The sequence below is a fragment of the Odontesthes bonariensis genome, chromosome 8, assembly GCF_027942865.1.
Source record: "Odontesthes bonariensis isolate fOdoBon6 chromosome 8, fOdoBon6.hap1, whole genome shotgun sequence".
Lineage (NCBI taxonomy): Eukaryota > Metazoa > Chordata > Actinopteri > Atheriniformes > Atherinopsidae > Odontesthes > Odontesthes bonariensis.
The window spans coordinates 9,915,406-9,936,811 of record NC_134513.1 but is presented as its reverse complement, the minus strand read 5'-3'; the positions used below and the strand labels follow the sequence as shown (position 1 = coordinate 9,936,811).

Sequence of the window (21,406 nt, the reverse complement as noted above, 5' to 3'; positions counted from 1 at the left end):
AAATCCATGACATAACAGGAGAGTTGGCAGGAGAGGAGTCAGTGGTGACTTTGCTGTCCATCCAAGCTGGGAAACACTACAAATAACCTAAGTAAACGCTCAGTTTTCAAGTGAAAGATGACTCTGAAGCTTTATTCATACTTTGGCCTGTGTGTACACCGTTTCTTGAAAGGTCGGCGAAAGTCAGTGGGTGAGTGTTTCATTCAGATAAACAGACAGCAGAGTTTTGTGTTCACTGTCCAAACAGCAGATTATCAGCGAGTCCACAGAGAGCACAGCAGGAGTTTGTGACACCGAGTGGAAAATATATGTCAGCCAGCTATTTCTAAATCTGAACTTTCCAGCCTCTAGTTCCCTCTGTTGGCCAGACATGTCATAGGAGCCTCTGTGTCATGTGGCTTTTGTGCATCTTGTAAAGTAAACCTTACTGTTTTAAGTTAGCTTCCATAAAGCTGCCATTCCTTTCCTCCTGTCATGCTTTTTCCATTTGGTTCTTTTCTTAACTGAGTAGCTGGCCTTAAATGCACTTGAACCCTTTATAATTATCTGCTGTGTACAATATTTGCTGTGCCCTTGACATTTTCTTCTGTCAGTACTGTATAATACTTTGGATACGCAATATTGTGTGTGAACAGCTTTATGAATATTGATTCTTGACCTTACATAAGAGATGAGAAAAATAACCTGATAAAACCCAGAACAAGATCAATTTCCAAATGAAGAAGTAAACGTGACTCTTGTTGAGATATTTTCAGAAAGTTAACCATGAAAAAAAGGCAAGGATTTGATATACACTGCTCCAACCACTAAACACACAGAACCAATCTAATTAATTCGAGTTTGTTAAATATTCATACCTAAAGAATAAAGGAAAGGACATTCAGAGGCAATTGTTCCAGTTTTCTACGCAAGTCTTTTTTGCTGCCTTCATGTTGTCTTCAGCTGGATTCTTGTCAATTCTATAAGTTACAAGTTTATTCACAATTCCAGCTGCAATTTGTCAAATAAAACAAAGTAAAACGTAAAACAAAAAGTCTTGATATTTAGATACAATTTAAAACAAGTTCATGCAGAAAACATAGTGTGTAACTGATATTTTGAAAATAATTGTTGTTTGGTTTAATACAACGTGGCATGAAGATGATAGACAGCATATCGATATCTAAATCCACCAATAGATTAATTGGGATCGAAACTTTTTGTTTCATTTTCCACTCATAAAGTCAGAGATGGAGAGACACAGGTGGTCAAAAAGTGACAGTGAGTTACAGGTGAGTGTTTATAAAGCAGGTAAAGGACATTGATGATCAGATGTTTGATAAATCTCCGCTTCTAGACACAGATATTGATATGTGGTAAGACTTGAAATAGCCTTTTGCTGCTTTGTCTTTGGATAACTCTCATCTAAATTGGTATTTTAAGCAACTTTTTACTATCTTGAACATGGACGGTAAAATGTGTTATAATTGCACAATTCATTTGATTGATAAATTAGACTTTAAAAAAAACTAAACTAAAATATCTCTTATTTTTCCGCTTTCATATCCTCGCACCTGATTGGTTCCACTACCGGAAGTAAACATCATGTGATTTCACAGATCAGCTGATCCTCTGTCGACATACTTACGAGTCACGACTGCGGCGATTAATTCGTACCTTCTCACCTAATATTCTCGGGTACTTTAAAGCTTATTCCGCGGGGTCGGAATCTCCTCTTTGTTAACGAACGTCTCGTTTTGTCGTCTGAGGTTTTGATCCGTGGCTGTTTTTGTTGTTATTTTCTCCGGCAGGCCCCCGCGGATCTTTGACAGCTGCAACCATGGCGCTCAGCGATGCCGACGTACAGAAGCAGGTAAAGAACAATTCTAACCTCTCGAACGACATCATCGAACAAGAGTCTGAAGAAGGGTTTCAGTGTCGCTAATGAAGTTGCAATAAATGTAAAGAAATGTTTCTAGCAACGGAGATTTCTGCCAATCGTCTGTGTGTGACGACGATGACATTGAGAGTAGCTACAGCGGGCTAGCTGTGAATTAAACACACATACACACACGAAATCACAAACGGTTATTTTGAGCGTTTTTTGGGATGGCGGTTTTGTGCGTTTGTGTAAGCCACTTCCACCTTTATAAGTGGTTGTTTTGCAGCTGGTGCAGAGAAGGAGATATGGCTGACACATACAGGGTCATATTTCTAAATGATCACATGATGAACACATGCCAGGGCCTGATGAGGAACTTTGAGTGAATAAGCCAGTGCACGTATGGAAAATAATATTAAGAAGCGCTAACATCTGTCTAAAGAAGTGATCTCTACTGCTCATCGATCATAAGAGGATAAACCTGAAATATATGAAATGAATATGAAATATATCACAGGGCTCCCCACTGTACATGAGGTTGGCACTCATGTGGCACTCATGTACAGTCGACCACTGTAGACCTGGACTCATCAGTCAGTAAAAATTGACAAGCACTTACTTTTTGGGACATTTTCAAAAGTGATATCTCTTCTGTCATATTCTCTTATATCCAAATCTTTGCAAGTTTTCCTGTTTTTAATATTTTTTTCTCAGCAAACTTCAGGGTTCTTGACAGCAACCCTGACATTTAAAGCAGTTATAAAGACACTTTTACACTGAACAGTCAATTGATTATTACAGAACTTAATTGCTGGATTTGTTAGTAGTGCAAACAAATGTTTGTTTCAGCTTCACAACAAGTTTTTCTCTGTGTCAACGAACTCATCTGAGAAATCATTCCCTGAAAAATTTCACACTAAAGTGAAAGAAACAGGCACCAGAGTTCCTTTACACCCAGATAACAAGACTCTTTGACAAGATGGATGCTCAGATAGTGCATCTTCCACCAAGGTCAATGCATTAATTTTCTGTTTTAAAGAAGAGCAAACACTACATTTTAACAGGCCCACGCCTTTCGGTCCTGCTCCACCACTTGCTCCATATATTTTTGTGTGCTTTTGCTAAATAACAGACAAACAAGTGACATTGACACACCTTCGCATAGGTGGAGTAATTATGAGAAAGCGGACATCTTTCAATATCCTTGGCCTGGTGTTAGAAAGGCTTCACACGTGATCCCTAGGTTGTGGCTCTTCTGTATTGTCATTACAGAATCAGAGTCATAAACTGAAATAAAAACACAACGAAATCTTTTAAAAAAACAAGAATACAGTTCCTGTTTCCTGTATTAGGACATCCAGCCACAGCCTGAGACAGAATACGCTATCCAAGATGCACTCTTTTTTTTGCACTCTTTTTTTTTCACTTTCAGATTAGCAGTAAAATCACATTTTCAGTGTTGTCACTTGAATGTGTTACAACACATTGAGTGGCTAAAAATGCTAAGTGTACATAAACGTTGAAAAAAGGTTGTGGTGGATTATAGATTTTGATTGCAGGCTTTATTTCTCATTCATGTTTCTTGTCCCCGTTTACAGATCAAGCACATGATGGCCTTCATTGAGCAGGAGGCCAACGAAAAGGCAGAGGAGATTGATGCAAAGGTATATAAAGATGTATTCATCGCTACACAATGTGGCAGGCAGAGACTGGACCTAGTGACTGATCAGTGTTGGCTTAGAACATATTTTACCTTTTTCTTAGCGAGTCAACAGTGTTGTCGAAGAGACTGAATAAATAGATGAAAAGAGGTCAACCTCCTGGACTCGTTCTCCAGTGTGGACATGCAGGCAGATGCCAGGTTTCGTTCAATTTGAGCCTCTGATGTAGCTGTTATGATCTTACTAAACTGTAGCGCCCCCTTCCGATAGTGTAATCAAAAAAGTGCCATTCACAGATTATTTATTTATTCACAGTTTGTATCGTAATTGAGATTGAAAAATTTAATTTCTGAGTGACCAACTAGTCTTCACAACAAACAGTTAACACACACTATTGTATTTAAAAAAAGTAAAATGTATATGTAGAAACTATAAGTACTACAGTATAGTGCTCTATTAATGCGTTTTCCCATTCAGATTGTCTTTAACTTCATGAGACTCACCACTAGGGGGTGCTAAAAGCTGAGCGTTTTCAGTGCAGATGTAAATATGAAGTGATTTGGAGCTAACATTTTGATTCTGTTTTTTTGGGGAATCGTTATTAACTCGTGCACAATGTGTCAGTAACATCATGGAGTTCGAATTTCTGCCAATATTTCCACATCTTCACCTGAAAACAGCCAAGAGACGTCCAGTTTCCCCTGTTATCACTTGTATTACAGTGTGATAAAAGGCTCATATAGAGTTGTTATTATAGCTGACATCTCAATCTAATTAAATGGAGATTGCTCAGTTTTTTTTTTACCTCCATATTGATTTCTTAGCAGTAGATGTCATTTTATTTGAAACATCTCTGGAGTTCAGAAGGTAAAGGTACCTTTCAGAGTTGGCATAGATTCAGTATTATGAATTAAAAATACAAACAGACATTGGTTTAGAGGAGGCCTGCTTCCTCAGAGTGAACTTTTTCTACCACTGTAGGCAGAGGAAGAGTTCAACATTGAGAAGGGCCGTCTGGTCCAAACCCAGAGGCTGAAGATAATGGAGTACTATGAGAAGAAAGAGAAGCAGATCGAGCAACAGAAGAAAATGTGAGTCATGGCGACACATCACAGGACACACAAAGTATTTTCTTTCTTTGTCACTTCAGCCTTTTTAGGAACAAAGAAACCACTGTATGAGTGACACGGATTCCTTAATTTATTTAACCGCTTCAATCTGCAGTAACCTTTTTATTGCCAGCCTCGTAACAGTCTGAAGGTCTTCCACATGGATAAATATAGTTCCCCTTAAAATTGTAAGCAGCTCCAATGTGTATGTTATTTGTCTGCTTCACAGTCAAATGTCAAACTTAATGAACCAGGCTCGGCTGAAGGTACTGAAGGCCCGTGATGATATGATCTCGGTAAGCTACTGTGCATCATTTTATCATTATTACTTGTTTGTAAGCCCAATTGGGCGTGCGAATGATAGAACCTTGAGTAGGAATTATATAAAACTATTGTGTGTTTGTACCGTCAGGAAATGCTGAATGAGGCCCGCCAGCGACTCGGTAATGTTGCCAAAGATCCGGCCAGGTATCCAGCTCTGATGGAAGGATTGCTCTTACAGGTTTGTGTACATTCTCAGCTTCCTGAGCTCCACCTCCTCACGTTCATATCGGACACAGCTGGAGCTCAAGTCCGGAGGCTGCTTTAAGTTTAGACACAGTACTGCATTGACTAATGAGAGTATAACGTTATCTTATTTCCTCTTTGAATAAGCTTTCTTGTGGTTAAAGAATAACAGCAACAAAATTATAATATTTCTAATGACGTTTGATGTGGACCATAACAGCAACTTTTCCCCTTTTGCTGTTTAAACCCAGTAATATTACCATAAATGCAGGAATTGATAAGCATTTAACCACCCCAGTAAATAAAAATTAAAGCATAAAGTAGTTGGCCTGATATTTTTTTTATTCATTATAAACTTAGAATATAAGTTATTTGAGATGTTGTATCTCTGTAAAGAGAACCAATTTATTCAATGATGATTTTTATTGGTACAGGACTATATAGTTTATTAATGTCCTTCAAAACCATTTAAATTGCCACTTAACTGAACATACAATTAAATAAAAATCAGATTGCATCTCCTTTATTATGTATGGTATTTTTTTTAGGCTTCTTTTATTCATTTTGACATGTGACAATGTGACATCTCAACAATGTGAGCAGAATTAGTTTTCTTTAAACTGTGTCATTGTTCCTGCGAATAAGCCACAAAGCACATTGTGTACTGTTTCTATAGGAAATACATTGTTGTTGTTTTGTTTTTTTTTCTCAAGAAATAGTCCCTTTGTTAACAGCTCAGCTACAACTAACCAACCATACAGTTACCAGTTTAGTTTGCACTGTGGGGTACCTTTTTTAGTGTGTTGCACTATACAGAGCAGTGTTTCTGTTTAAGAATTTAGCGTCCTGTCTAATGGAAAGATGGCTGCCCACATAAACACACACATAAAAATCGAACAAGGTAACCTTCATGCTGATCAATTATTAAAGACAAAGGTTCTATTAAGTTTTTTTTATCATGTTTCATATCAGGGATTTTACCAGCTGCTGGAGACCAAAGTGACGATCCGCTGCCGTAAACAGGATGTCCAGTTAGTGCAGGTGAGGAAATGGTGCAAAACACTTTGCAACTGTGGTGCCATCCAAGGCATCATCATTGTTATTCCAAAGAATAAAATCACATCACAATAGAGAAAATAACCCCAGGTGCACACAGTCAGTCATTTTTATCTCTAAGTTTTTATTTTTTTTGTGTCATTAGAGGTTTTTACTCACTGAACTGATGTCAAAATCACAAGAGATCTCAATTCTAATTGCACTTTACCCTGCCTCTTTCAGGCATCCATCCAGAAAAACATTCCCATATATAAAGCAGCTGTGAAGAACAACCTGGAGGTCCGCATTGACCAGGACAATTTCCTCCCCCCAGATATGTAAGCTCCATCCTATTCTTAAAAACCTCTCCAAGTCAAACTGTCTCATGAATATCAGGCATCATACATATTTAATCTGTCTTGTCTTGATTCTGTTTCACCCTTCAGTTCTGGAGGCATTGAGATCTATAATGGCAATGGGAAGATTAAAGTGTCCAACACCCTGGAGAGTAGACTGGACCTCATGGCTCAGCAGGTGGGAAATGCAGAAAGCCTCATATCTAAAGCATGTTTTTTAACAACCAGGCTTTAGTTTCAGTCAAACATAAGAAACACAGTGTAGTTTATCCTGTGTGTTTTTTTTAAAATTATTTTATGTATACCCTCACATTATGTTAAGTCTTTGTTCATGCTTTAAAGGGACACTATGTAATTTCTTCCCCCATCTAGTGGTGCAATTTTATTTTGCAAAGTTGAATGAATTTGCTCTCTAGCGCCTCACGTTTTCAAATGTGCGCTGCAACTTCTTGAACTACGGCAAGCGGAATGTGTCAAGATTCAAGAAGCTATAGCTTCAGACTCAAGGTCCATACAAACAAAAAGAAATCAAGACACACAGTACAAAGGATTACATAACACACATACAACAACACTATGAATACAGATGACAGATAACATGTCAGATAACATAACATCTCCTTTGGTGTGCAAGCAATGCAATTAGTCATATTCCGGGAGTTACCGGAAGTGACGTCGACGCAGCGTTAGCATTAGCCTGCGTTAGCAATAGGAGCATTAGCAGCGGTAAATAAACTCCCGGTAAACTTACAAACTTTCTAATGCCTCGTTTTGTGAGTTAAGAGCCTATGTGTACTACGGCAGAAGTTTGGTAACAATCAATGCATTATTAGTGGGATCATTTACGAGATAAAATCTATTTAGCATTTTTTTTTTTTTTTTTTAAACTTTATTAGTAAATCAACAAAATAACAGTTTACAAATGTGAGCATAACGCCAAAAAGAAGATATCCAGGGGGAGCATAGGAATAATAATAAAAAGAAGAAGATGATGCACTTACAAAAAGAAAGCTAATGAACACAAAGACATATGTGCCAAGGAATAAAATCTATTTAGCATTAGCGGCTGTAATAAGCCATTTGGCGGAAATGACGTCACAATGACGTCATTTCTGCTTGTAGGCCTGGTGGGGAAATCGCGATTCGAAGTGCTTTATGTCCCTCTCGGCACTTCGTCGTTTTTCATAGACCGGAAGGACATGGCAGCCTCCATAGAGCTTACCTGCTCTATGTAGATACAGACAAGTTATTCTTCACTCAGGAGGATAAGTGAGATTTTTGACAGAGATCATTTTACACCAATGAGGACTAACTTATGAATGAATATGTTGATTTGAGCTAATAAATGACTTAATTTATTACATAGTGTCCCTTTAAGTTTTGATTGAATTTAAAAAAAAAATGGCTCTCTATCAATGAGCTGTGCTCACTGGTTTATTGTTACATTTCAGTTTCCTGCTTTTCTTTTGCTGGGTAGTACTTTGTGGTGTCTGATTTCGAAACAGGTTCTAGCCAGCAACAGAACCGGTCATACCTGAATACCATAGCCACACTATGTGTTAATCAATAATGAAATGATTTAGTTGTATTTACTTTAGTACTCTTTAGTAACTCCCCCATGAGCTGTCACCTTACCGTGGTGGGGGGGTTTGCGTGCCCCAATGAGTCTGGGAGCTATGTTGCTCGGGGCTTTAAGCCCCTGAGAGGTTCACCCAAGGCAAACAGGTCCTAGATGAGGGACCAGACAAAGAACAGCTCATAAGACCCTCATGATGGAAAAGATATTTGGATCACGTTATTCTTTGCCCGGACGTGGGTCACCTGGGCCTCCCACTGGATCCAGGCCTGGGGGTGGGGCCCGGCAGCGAGCGCCTGCTGGCCAGGCCTGTGCCCATGGGGCACGTTCGGGCACAGCCTGAAGACATGTCGTGGGTCCCCCTTCTGACGGGCTCACCACCCTTGGGAGGGGCCAAAGGAGTTGGGTGCAGTGCGAGCTAGGTGGCAGTCGAAGGCAGAGACCTTGGCGGTCTGATCCTCGGCAACTGAAGCTCGCTCTCGGGACGTGGAACGTCACCTCTCTGTTGGGGAAGGAGCCTGAGTTGGTGCGCGAGGCTGAGCGGTTCCGGTTAGATAGAGTCGGACTCATCTCGACGCACGGCTTGGGCTCCGGAACCAGCCTCCTTCAGAGAGGTTGGACTCTCACTTCACTCTGGAGTTGCCCGTGGTGAGAGGCGCAGAGCGGGTGTGGGCACACTCATTGAGGTTTACCCCGGTGGACGAGAGGGTAGCCTCCCTCTGCCTTCGGGTAAGGTCCTGACTGTTGTTTGTGCTTACGCACCAAACAGCAATTCAGAGTACCCACCCTTTTTGGAGTCCCTGAAGGAGGTACTGGAGAGTGCTCCTGCAGGAAACTCCCTCATTCTGCTGGGGGACTTCAATGCTCACGTGGGCAATGACAGCGAGACCTGGAAGTATGTCAACCGTCAACACCGTGGGTGGGGACGGGGCTGTGCTGAATACTTCTAGGACCTCCTCAATCCTACCGACACGCCCTCCGATGAGGAAGCAGTCGAGGAGCTCGGATGTGGGGCCTCCCATTTCTGGGGCTGAGGTTGCAGAGGTGGTCAAAAAGCTCCTCGGTGGTAAGGCCCCGGGCGTGGATGAAGTCCATCCAGAGTTCCTCAAGGCTCTGGATGTTGTAGGGCTGTCTTGGATGACACGCCTCTGCAGCATCGCGTGGACATCGGGGGCAGTGCCTCTGGCCTGGCAGATCGGGGTGGTGGTCCCCCTATTTAAAAAGGTGGACCGGAGGGTGTGTTCCAACTACAGGGGATCACACTCCTCAGCATCCCTGGTAAGGTCTATTCGGGGGTACTGGAGAGGAGGATCCGTTGGATAGTTAAATCTCGGATTCAGGAGATGCAGTGTGGTTTTCGTCCTGGCCGTGGAACAGTGGACCAGCTCTACACCCTGAGCAGGGTCTTGGAGGGTGCATGGGAGTTCGCCCAACCAGTCTATATGTGTTTTATGGACTTGGAGAAGGCGTTGGACCGTGTCCCTCGGGAGTCCTGTGGGGGGTGCTCTGGGAGTATGGAGTTACGAAACCATTGATAGGGGCCATTCGGTCTCTGTATGACCGGTGTCAGAGTTTGGTCCGCATTGACGGCAGTAAGTTGGACGTGTTCCCTGTGAGGGTTGGACTCTGTCAGGGCTGCCCTTTGTCACTGATTCTATTCCTAATTTTTACGGACAGAATTTCTAGGTGCAGCCAGGTCGTTGAGGGGGTTCGGTTTGGCGACCTCAGAATCGGGTCTCTGCTTTTTGCGGATGATGTGGTTCTATTAGCGTCGTCGGGCTGTGACCTTCAGCTCTCACTGGAGCGGTTCGCAGCCAAGTGTGAAGCGGCTGGAATGACAGTCGGCACCTCCGAATCCGAGACCATGGTCCTCATACCAGCCGGAAAAGAGTGGAATGCCCTCTCCGGGTTGGGAATGAGATCCTTCCCCAAGTGGAGGAGTTCAAGTATCTCGGGGTCTTGTTCACGAGTGAGGGAAGAATGGAGCGGGAGATTGACAGGCGGATCGGTGCGGCGTCTGCAGTGATGCGGGCTCTGCACCGGCCCGTCGTGGTGAAGAAGGAGCTGAGCCAGAAGGCGAAGCTCTCGATTTACCAGTCAATCTACGTTCCTACCCTCACCTATGGTCACAAGCTGTGGGTAGTGACCGAAAGAGTGAGACAAGCGGCCGAAATGAGTTTCTTCCGCAGGGTGTCTGGGCTCTCCCTTAAAGATAGGGTGAGAAGCTCGGTCATCCGGGAGGGGCTCGGAGTAGAGCCGCTGCTCCTCCGCATCGAGAGGAGTCAGATGAGGTGGCTCGGGCATCTGGTTAGGATGCCTCCTATACGCCTCCCTGGTGAGGTGTTCCGGGCCCATCCCACTGGGAAGAGGCCCCGGGGAAGACCCAGGACATGTTGGAGAGACTATGTCTCTCGGCTGGCCTGGCAACGCCACAGGGTCCCCCCGGAAGAGCTGGAGGAAGTGGCTGGGGACAGGGACGTCTGGGTTTTCTGCTCAAGTTGCTGTCCCCGCGACCCGTTTCCCGGAGAAGCGGAAGATAATGGATGGATGGATACTTTAGTAAATGTGTAGAGTTGATCCAAAGTACAGTTCCAAAGTAGCCCATATTGTACCTCACTTGAATATATTTTATACTTATCATTTAACTCTAATTTGTTCTAGAGAGAAATATTGACAGCTACCCTTTACTCTACATTTAACTGAGGCCTTTTGTTGAGTATGTCTAATTGGGACATTAAACCCTGTTATAATGTAAAGAATATTAAATAAACTGCATACAGCAAGTCAGATCTGAGTAGCTTATAGATAAGAGATGACAACACTACTGTTGTCTTTCATAATGACTGATAATGAAATCCAGTTGTGGTCAGATGGCTGTAGTCTCCTGCGGTCAGACACTTATGATACATGGATACAAACCTGTATCTGGATAATGGAGGTTTTAAATGTTTTTTCCATTTTCATTTGAATGGTATAAATTGAACAAAGAGCTGCACAGCGTCACATGTACTTTGGAAGACACATGTAAATAATAACAATATATTGGCTGAAAGACTAAAAAGAGTTTATGTCTATCATTTTTTCTCTGAAATGAACACCAAAATAAATCAAAGTAGTATTCATGCTTCATACTCTTAAAAAAAGTCTTCATGCAAAGGAAAGAACAACCATTTATATAGTAATGTACAAAGTATATTACCCATGTTTTAGATTGTGCTTATTTATAGTTATAATGATGCCTGGCTTTTGTCTTTGAGCTTCTTTGTGATGTTATAGTTTGTGTTGAACTCTGTTCTTGTTTTAAAAATACCTATATTTAAAAGGTCAAATAATGACCCCTGGTTCAATAAATTAGACTGGTAAATAAAAGACTTTGTAGATTACCACTCAGGTCTTTGTCAGAAACTGAATTACCTTTTAAAAGCATTGGACAAAATGAGATCAGTGTAAAGCTCACATTGCTGCAAGTTTAAGTTTATCACGTTAGGTACCAGGAGTTACATTACTTGTCACAAGATGGAGAGGTGGATGTTTTAGTGTATGTATTTAAGTCCCTTTGAATCAGATCTTTCATTAGGTCTCCTAACTCCTGAGCCACAGCTGCCTGGACAATTGAGAACAAAGTCCATCAATTAAATGAAAGCAGTGATAAAGTGTTTGCATGATGATTATTTTTCCAAATGCTTTAAAGGGGTTTTAAGAGATCTCTGACTTGTGTTTGCTGGTTTGAAATGATAATTGGAGTAAAAAAAAAAAAATTTTTGTTAATTGACAGAAGAAAGAGAGAAAAAGGCTCAGTTTGCAGCATGAACAGACATAGTTACACTTAATAACCTAAATAGGTCCAATGTGTGGCTCATTTGTCTGCTCAACAGTCAAATGTTAAACCATGCTTGATTGAAGGTCAGCAACAATTCAATATGTTCATACAAAACTAGTACTTTAACTGACCTGGTTTCTTTATTTTCTTAAACATCCCTGCTCATAAGACTGTTGCTTCGTTTGCAGATGATGCCTGAAATCCGAGTGGCTCTCTTCGGTGCCAACCCAAACCGCAAGTTTTTGGACTGAGAACCTCCACTGTATTTGAGACAAACACTCCTTTTTATTTTCTATTTTGTCATATGAAAGACGTCATTCCTTTATGTGTGAAATGAAATTTCTGATGCAGAAAAGACGCATTGTTGTTGTGTAATGTATTGCTGTATTTATCTGTTCATTAAGGGACATTTTTGAAGCTGCAACTCGACATTACAGATGTGCATGGAGGGTGGTGCTCAGCTGTAAGGACTGGTTTACTCCCTTTCTGCTCCTATTCCATGGTCTCAGTTTACAGTGATTAGTCAAGAATTGGTTATTTGGCTTGATGTTTAACAGGTTGTCCTCTAATTGGATCAGTCTCCATGACAAACACAGCTCCTGTGTCACAGTTTTCCCAGTTTCATTAACCTTTGGAGCGCATAAGTTGCATGGGGCATTGTGTAGCTAATGGATGTCTGCTCCAACCAATCACAGGCAAATAAATGGTATCCTAGAAACAAAACTGAAGGCCATACATGACCTTACAGAGTTAATTTATGATGTTACATCGAGTGTACAATATTCTTCTGTCATGACATTAAAGGGTGGGTGATATCATTCCAGAAGGTGCACTGTATGTAAATGAGGTTTCCAGATTAAATTATATGTATGTGTGGTTGTTTTTGTTTTGTTTTTGATTGTGTCTCACTGAAAATGTTCTACTGAATAAATGTAAAAACAACATAAAAATATAAATGATAAGTCTCTTCTCTGTGCTCTTTTCGACTCGCACTGCCCGTTCATGCTTCATTCATTAGTTTATCACATGGTATTAGTCAGACAAAAATGTCCCAATTATCCAGTTGCTCTGAGTATTTTGCTGACATGCTCTATTGCCGCAGTTTCTTGTGGAAAACAAGCTGAGCACTTATAGAGACCGCAAAGCTTGGACACGGGACACTTGGAGCAGCTTCTTACTTGTAAGTATGATTATAAAGTAGGTAGATTTGTGAAAGCTAATGTGTCTGAGAACTCTGTGTTACCTTCCACCATTCCTCTTTCTGATAAGTTTGTTAGCTAAGCATTTGTGGTCAGCTTAGTGAATTAAATTTGGCAGGATGTTGCTTGCCAGCAAACAAGTTAGTCAAATCTATTTACCAACTACACCACAGAAAATAGCCACACCTTTTGTCTGAGGCTCTTTCATGTAATTGGTTCATGTCTCACTCGGATTTTCTTTCTTTTCAGCACTGAATAAAGCTCTTGCGAAGGCCAAGAGCAGCATGTTCTAATAGGAATATAGCACTTTACTGTGGGATACAAGGACATGGTGATCTCACTCTACCTGGCTGTGGTCACTTTTGTACCCCTTTTGTGGTTTGTAAGGGAGACTGCTGGGATGCCTGACCCTGCTCAAAGGGACCTGCTGATGCGTCAGGAGGCATCGAGACAGACGGGAGGCTTGTTGACGCTGACAGTTGCTGAGCAGAAGCTGGATGCTTACCTTCATCGATTAAAAGAACAGGAAATATCTGCGGCCCACTTTCTCCCTGCTGTCCACTTCTTCAAGGCAAAGCCTCTCATTCAGAAGAGCTCGATTTTCAAACTGCTGCAGAAAATGCCTAAAGGTAAGGAAATTGCCTAACACATGGATGGTTTACTGAATAGATCTAGAATGGACAGACTAGGGGCCACCACCAAATCCAGTACCTTTAAATGTTCATTTTATTTTTCAATTGTTGCTGCACTGCAGCTCTACGGGGGCAACTATTGTGTCATTGAGGCTTTCTGAAATGTTTGCCGCTAATTATATGTGGACGGTGTTGTAGATTTACACACACAAAATCCCAATTCCAATATATCTAGACAAAATAAAATAACCGGTCCTCACTAGATCTTAGAATGTGATAAGTACAACATCAGATTAGCAACAACACGAGTGACAAATTACACTGTTTCAAGTAAACCCCATGATTCCATAGATTGTAGAACCACCATTAGCAGCAATATGATGCCAGCAGTTTCCCACGTCACTGTGGAGGAATTTTGTCCCTCTATTCTTAACAACGGTGCTTCAGTTCATTGAGATTTTCAGGCATTTGTTATGCACAGCATTTTTTTTAGGGTCAGTCAGACAGACGGCCTCACATTTGACTCTAGAATACTTTGGCATTCAGAGGAGTTCATGATCGAGCCCAAATAATCAACCCCCCACATTTGTGCTTGACAGTCGGTATGAGGTATCGCACTGTGTTTATTATTCACCAGATGTAATGCTCTGCATTTTGGCTAAACATATCCACGCTGGTCTGTCTATCAAAAGGACATTGTTCCACAAGTCTTGTGGCTTGTTTAAATGAAACTTCACAAACCTAAGCCGTGATGCCATGTCCTTTTTAGAGATATGAGACTTTCTCGTGCAACCATTCCAAACAAGCCATACTTTTCCAGTCTTTTTCTAATTGTACTGTCATGATCTTTAACATTTAACATAGTAACAGAGGTCTGTGCAGTTTTAAATGAGGCCCTTTCTGCAATTTCGCCACTCTTGGCTATTGTCTCTAGGGTAATGTTTTCCAGTCTTGAATAATCTTTTGTCACTGTTGGATGATGGAATCTAAATTGTTTGAAAATGCTGATTATTTCTCTCTTTGGTTTTCTGTTAACACACACTTGAATGTTTCAAACCAGCAAACTGCCAAAACATCTTCTTTGATAGAGTTGCTCACACTTGCCGATATTCAGTTTATCAAGTGTTGGCTTGGCTGCTACTTGTCCTCTTAAGTCCTATGGAAGGAGTAAGGGTGTCCTTAGTTTTAACAAATGGTTTGAGATGATAAGATCTGTTATATATGTATATAAGGTCTGTATGTATGTAAGATCTATATGTATATATGTATGATTTTCTCAGTGTTCACAGACCTACTCACTGCCTTAAGGCATTGAGAGTGAACAGTTAACAGTATTCCCTCATAACCCTGTCTTATCTGACCATTTCTTGATTACTTTCGAGTTTGACATTACTTGACTATACAGCTTCTGAGAAGAAATTTACGTATAGAAAGTGTCTATCAGAGAATGCTGAGGCCAGATTTAAAGAATTAATTCCATCATCATTTTTTTCACTGCCACGTGCTACCTAAATTTTACTCCAGCAATACTTTACTCTCTAGTTGACAGCACTATAGTTTCAACGAGTAAAACACTGGAAAATGTTGCCAGAAAAAGGAAGGAAGATAATCAGTCAGAAGAGGTTGGCTCCTTGGTATAATTCACAGCTGCTAAGATATTTTCTTAACAGAGCACTTTTCTCCAAAACTGTCTGTAATCTAGGTAAAGTATTTATGTATGTATGTTATCTAGGTCATGCATGTATGTACATATGTTATCTAGGTAAAATATGTATGTATGTATCTATGTACTTTATATACATACATAACATACATACATATATACATTACCTAATCTAGGTAATGTATATTGATAATCTATTCATAATAAGAGCAACAGATTGTCCAACAGACTTTGAACTTCTTTCAAAAAATGTGCGGGATCAGTATCTAGAGGACAGTAGATTTTTATATTAGATGTATTATTAATGATTTGGGCAAGAGAGAACTAAAGGGGGATTGTAAGAGAGTGGCTAAGCATTAGATCGTATGCGATCAATCTTGAAGGTAATAAAAAATTTTAAGAAATCCTCAAAGAAATCAGCTCAGGACAGAGAGGAATGTCAAGGTTTAGAAGGTTTAGAACAGAATTAATAGTTTGAAAAAAGACATTTGGACTAAAGTATTATGTATGTATGACATGTCCGTATGTAAGTGTGCATAATGTGTGTGTATTATATTTATGTTTTTATATGCATGTATGTTTGTATGATATGGAGAACTTATTGGAATGATATGTACGTGTAACATATGTGTATATATGCATGTTTGTATATACATATGTATGATATACAAGATACGTTATGTGTGTATGGATTTTTGAACATGTGTTACAAATATGTATATGTGTGTATGCATTTGTGATGTATTTAAATTATATGTATGTATGACATGTATGAATGTATAATATGTATGAATGAATTTGTGATGCTTTTATGATATGTAAGAATGTGTGATATGTATTAATTTAAGATGTATGGATGCATCATATGTACAACTCCATCTGTGGAAACCATGAATAAATATAGAAAGTGATGATTTGAAAACCCGATTGACCAATATTCTATTCTGAACTGATGATAGATAACATATCCAGTGAGACATTTCAATATTTGATTAACATTTTTAACTCGTCTTGAATTTGATGGTGGCAGCATTTCTCAACAATTATATGGCACGTGTGTACGATATATAGAACTTATTGGCAGTAAATCTATGTATTTATGGATAAATGTATGGATGGTAAATATGTACACTCATGTATGTCTACATATGTATGATATGCAAGATATTGTATTATATCATAGATATTCATATTATATATTATACTGTATGTGTTATGTATGTATCATTTATATATATATACACACACACACTGTTTATACTGTATATATATTACACATGTATGAATTTATATATTATGAACGTATGAAATGCCTGAAATATGTGATTACTAAGCATGCAAGTATGCGTGATATTTTACAATGCTTCCACGTGTATGACATGTACGAATGTATGCATGATTGCACGGATGTATACGTGTGTTATATATTTTATATGTATTATTTGTATGAATGTATGTATATATGTATGCATGCATCTTATGTAACGTGTGTGATATGTATAACGTATATTGTGAATTAATTCTATTTTTGTTTTTATTTGAGTTAGTAAGAATTTGCCTGACTTGAGAATATATCTTGCTGTTTTGGTGACAGGAGCAGCTCTCCATGTCCATGGATCCTCTCTGGTCAGCGTTGAATGGCTTGTAAAAAATGTAACCTACAGACCTCACTGTTATATCTGCTTCACGTGGGACAACTCGGTGCGCTTCCTGTTCTCAGATCGCCAGCCCTTCCCACGATGGGACTGCTTTTATTGGCAGCTACTGGAAACCTTACGAGCCAAAATAGGAGACAATACAGGATTTGATAACAGGTTATTTAATTTAAAACCGTCATTTTAACATGTCACAGCAAAATGGAATGGGAGAATCTAATCCAGAGCATATGTTTTTGGGTGTCTCTCAGTTTAATGCAGCACCTCACACTGTTTACCGAGGATCCAGATGGTGAATATCCGAACCAGGATGTTGTGTGGGAGAAGTTTGAGAAAGCCTTCATCGCAGCCGCAGGACTAATCACCCATGCCCCTGTGCTAAGGGACTACTTCTGTCAGGGCCTAGAGGAGATTTATCATGACAACATCATGTATCTGGAACTCCGCAGTGGTCTGTCAAGGGTTTGTGTTTGCTTGTTTTTTCACGTTTGATCCCTCCAGCTCTGGCTTCTCTTAAAGAACCACAGTAGGAGGCATCAGTTGTAGCAACAACCTCATATTTCAGCATTTCTAGAATGTGCTTTATTTTCAAGTCTAAATAAAGGTTTTCTGTGTTACAGACCTATGAGCTTGATGGAACTATTCATGATAGGATGTGGAATTTGAAACTGTTCCAAGACGTTACAAAGAAGTTTAAGAGTGACCATCCAGACTTTCTCGGGGCCCGGATCATTATTTCTGTCCACAGGTAAAATATACCTATATACAGTATTTGGATTGATGGAAATAGATTTCAATATGAGTTACATCTACTTTTACATATTAGCTGCTGAATTCAAGAGATTCGTGAAAATTCAAGTATCACTCAAAAATGTAATAGATTTATCTTCTAAATATAGTTAAAGTATAAAATAAAGTTAAATATACTAGATACATAAATATGTACTATGTATTAGTTGTTTGGAGCAACTCATATGTCTACATATCCAGACATTAATCAAAATTGTTGCTTTTTTCATTTCTTGGACAAAGAAATTCATACAAGTGAAATAAAGTGGGGACGATACGCCTTGATCTCCACGCTCCATTTTAACTCATTATGTTCCAGTTTTGAAAAAATGACCCTTCAGCTATATTTAATTTATAAGCTCTTAATGTAGTTCTGTTTCCTTGCAAATTAAATAGCAGGGAAATTAGTGATGAATAGGGGCAGAGCAGGAATTTGGTATCAAAAGGTACAAAACGTAATTATGTTTTCAGCTACACTGAAGGACTTTAGTCTGGTCCGGAAAAAAATCCCCCAATGATTTCATCATGAGGTTATGGTAAATAAAAAAAAAATAAAAAGCATTACATAGAGCATGTGCATAGTTTAAGAAATTAGGTATTTAATACTTTGAGGTTCTTGATAGGAAGTTTCCTAGACGTACTGTCAGCAGGTCTACAGATGTTAATGTCTAGACTAAGACATTTCTGTGAAATTCTATACAGACGTTCATGTTAGTAAAAGGATTAAGCCTAATGGCTTTAATTATCCTCATTTCCTCTAACACTTATTATATTATCCTCTGTGGTTTTCAACTGACAAAAAGGCTTAAAAAACTAGTTGATTTGTGGAAGAAATTTCTTCTCACTTGTACTGAATTTAAGGAAATATTTGACTGAAAAGCAGCACCAAAACTAGCAGCTACTTGACTAAATATAGCCTCCTCTACTATGTTTCCATCTCATTTACAGTGCTGAATTACTGGAGTGCGCTATTAACTTATCATGTTTTCTCAATTCTCTATTCCCATCCAGCTCTTGATCAACTCTATTAATTAAGAGTTTTGTTGGGCAAACACAAGTGCACGTGTTGTTGATTTTCTATATGTAATCAACGATAGTTTTGTGAATCAAAACTACCCAGCTCAGTTTCACGACAACTGATCAAAAGGTTAAGCATGGACAAGGAAAGAACGCATAAAATTTTGTCCCTGTCCCAATGACTTTTTAAAATAATTAAATGGATTTTTCTAAGATTGGCAGCTTCAAGTCAAAACTGAACAGCATTAGGTGAGAGTCTTCTGTGTTTGTTCTTCAGAGCTCTGGGTGTATCCGAGGTCAAAACAGCTGTAAAAGAGGCCATCCAGCTGAAAAAGGACTTCCCAGATGTAGTTGCAGGATTTGACATGGTAAGAAATTCTATGTACCTCTACCTTTTGTATGACAGTAAGAAGTCACCATGTCGTTTAAACCAAAGAGTTTAAATAAGGGAAACTGCGCTTCTTTTTCTGGTAAATATTGGCTACATACAGTAGATGTCCAGCTTAATTAATGACCTGTCCACAAATCTGAGTCTGAATTGTTTGTCTCTATAGGTTATTAAGAAAAGCTTATAGTTTGATTTAACATTATGGTTTCCAGGTTGGCAGGGAGACTAGTGGGAGGACTCTTTGGTACTTCAAGGAGGCACTTTCATTGCCAGCTGAACTGGGCGCAACGCTTCCATACTTCTTTCACGCAGGGGAGACAGGTGGGTGGACCGGTATCCTAAAATTCATGACAAATGAGCATCCAATAGTTTTGAGAAAAAAAGACTTACATTGTACTGTCTACTCTTTGTGTACAGATGATGAAGGCACTGACATAGATCAAAATATTCTCGATGCTCTTCTGTTCAACACCACTCGAATTGGGCACGGTTATGCTTTGGCACACCATCCACTTGCCAAAGAGCTCTCCAGGAAAAGAAACATAGCTGTGGAAATATGTCCCATCTCAAACCAGGTAACCTATTAAAGTTGGTTGAATGGAAAAAAACAATACGTACCCATCTTCATACTGAAAGTAGCTGGGATTGTGCGATCTGTGCCCTGCAGGTGCTGAAGCTGGTGTCAGATCTGAGGAACCACCCTGCAGCTGTGCTGATGTCTGAAGGCCACCCGATGGTGATCAGCTCTGACGACCCTTCTTTGTTTGGCAACACAGGCCTCTCCTATGACTTTTATGAAGCCTTTGTGGGCATCGGAGGTCTGAAGGCAAATCTGGGCACTCTGAAAGAGCTGGCGCTAAACTCCATCAGGTCCAGATCAGCAGATTTGAAATTTTTATGTCTGCATTTAGTCAATCAGTCTTCAACAAAATCTACTTTACTAAGCATACTCCTTTAGATAGATTTTCTACATTTCAGACTGCCATTGGTTTTCAAGAATAACATAGATTTGATGCTTTTCTTATTGTATCAAGATATACCCAAAATAATCAGAGCTTAAAAACCTTTTTTTCGGATCTTATTATCCAAAAACACATCCGAGAACTACTCATTTGCACACACGGAAAGACCCATTGGAATGTGATAGAAAAGTTATAAAGTGTCAAATGTTATGTTTGTCAAAGGGACTTTCCATATAAATTCAGCCAGTTACTAATTAGAATTTTTTATATATATATATTAATGTATATGAATTACAGGCACTCTAACTGAAGGAAGGTCAGATTTGCTGCTAAATTAGCAATTTTAGGAGTTGAGAAAATTCACTTACAAGACTTCCACATGTATCAATTTGTTTTATATGAACAGATATGTACTTGGTCTATAGGACTTTGATCAGTTTTTCACATTTCTTCCAAACCATTTTCAAATATAGTCAACATAATTCGATGAAAACACAAAAGTTTAAAAAATAATTTGTAAAATAAGTATTAATGTCCAGCTGATATTAGCAGGTCAAATAGAAGCTTTCCAATTCTTACTTTTTACACAAAAAGTTATTTATTAATTTGCTGTCAACCCTGAATTTCGATGTCAAATTATCGTTGAATACACCATTTAAAAGAAAAATTCAAATGGAAACTGTGGAAGCACAACATTGTTGACCTGAGTAAACAAAAATAATTTGTGATAAATCTCAACACTGACAAACCTAAAAATCTAATCATTATCTAAATGATTTTTTTATGTTACCTACTAAAATCTCTTTGTCCACTTTAAAAACAAAGAATATATCTGACAATATTCCCAGCTTTTCTTATAATATTATTTTATAATAAGTTTTTCCCTCTTCCTGCAGGTACAGTTCACTGCCAGCTCATCTCAGGGACGCTGGTATTGCTATGTGGCAGAACAAATGGGATGCCTTCATCTCCAATAATTCATGACAGCCCAACCCAATGGATCCTGCTTGACTTGAATGATGTTTTTATTACCATTAAACTAAAACAAATACCTATGGCCATCTGTAGTCTTTTTCTTTTAAAAAAAAAAAAAAAAAAAAATTGATGGACACTGGAGTTTCCATACCTCGAGGAGTTTAATATACTGTGTTTTGTTTTGGTAAGATGGAGTGAAAT

General features: G+C 39.2%; 2 protein-coding genes across 3 annotated transcripts; both read left to right on the top strand.

Annotated features, from left to right (window-relative positions):
* The first annotated feature begins 35 nt into the window (after positions 1 to 35).
* Positions 36 to 12,881, top strand: atp6v1e1b (ATPase H+ transporting V1 subunit E1b). Of its 2 annotated transcripts, none has more exons than XM_075471627.1 (10): positions 36 to 190; positions 1,791 to 1,852; positions 3,460 to 3,525; positions 4,504 to 4,613; positions 4,861 to 4,927; positions 5,044 to 5,133; positions 6,111 to 6,179; positions 6,417 to 6,511; positions 6,620 to 6,707; positions 12,114 to 12,881. In XM_075471627.1, the coding sequence occupies exons 1-10, from the start codon at positions 118 to 120 to the stop codon at positions 12,174 to 12,176; spliced, it is 783 nt and encodes a 260-aa protein (XP_075327742.1). In that variant the 5' UTR covers positions 36 to 117; the 3' UTR covers positions 12,177 to 12,881. The 2 variants fall into 2 exon arrangements, with proteins under 2 accessions (XP_075327742.1, XP_075327743.1); XM_075471628.1 differs by lacking the exon at positions 36 to 190 and adding an exon at positions 1,585 to 1,677.
* Positions 12,882 to 13,030: 149 nt separating this feature from the next.
* ada2b (adenosine deaminase 2b) lies at positions 13,031 to 21,289 on the top strand. The gene is made up of 10 exons (XM_075472499.1): positions 13,031 to 13,105; positions 13,374 to 13,753; positions 17,014 to 17,233; positions 17,326 to 17,536; positions 17,695 to 17,822; positions 19,158 to 19,248; positions 19,481 to 19,589; positions 19,686 to 19,843; positions 19,936 to 20,138; positions 21,127 to 21,289. Exons 2-10 carry the CDS (start codon positions 13,453 to 13,455, stop codon positions 21,212 to 21,214), a joined length of 1,509 nt encoding a protein of 502 aa, XP_075328614.1. The 5' UTR covers positions 13,031 to 13,105; positions 13,374 to 13,452; the 3' UTR covers positions 21,215 to 21,289.
* Positions 21,290 to 21,406: the final 117 nt, after the last annotated feature.

What these genes read in the sequence shown, in the direction of transcription:
- ada2b (XM_075472499.1), top strand. Translation starts at nt 13,453, where the DNA reads ATGGTGATCTCACTCTACCTGGCTGTGGTCACTTTTGTACCCCTTTTG. An exon ending in AATACAGGATTTGATAACAG is followed by an intron (nt 17,234 to 17,325) that starts GTTATTTAATTT and finishes GGTGTCTCTCAG; the next exon opens with TTTAATGCAGCACCTCACAC. An exon ending in ATCATTATTTCTGTCCACAG is followed by an intron (nt 17,823 to 19,157) that starts GTAAAATATACC and finishes TTTGTTCTTCAG; the next exon opens with AGCTCTGGGTGTATCCGAGG.
- atp6v1e1b (XM_075471627.1), top strand. Translation starts at nt 118, where the DNA reads ATGACTCTGAAGCTTTATTCATACTTTGGCCTGTGTGTACACCGTTTC. An exon ending in TGGAAGGATTGCTCTTACAG is followed by an intron (nt 5,134 to 6,110) that starts GTTTGTGTACAT and finishes GTTTCATATCAG; the next exon opens with GGATTTTACCAGCTGCTGGA. An exon ending in TGGACCTCATGGCTCAGCAG is followed by an intron (nt 6,708 to 12,113) that starts GTGGGAAATGCA and finishes CTTCGTTTGCAG; the next exon opens with ATGATGCCTGAAATCCGAGT.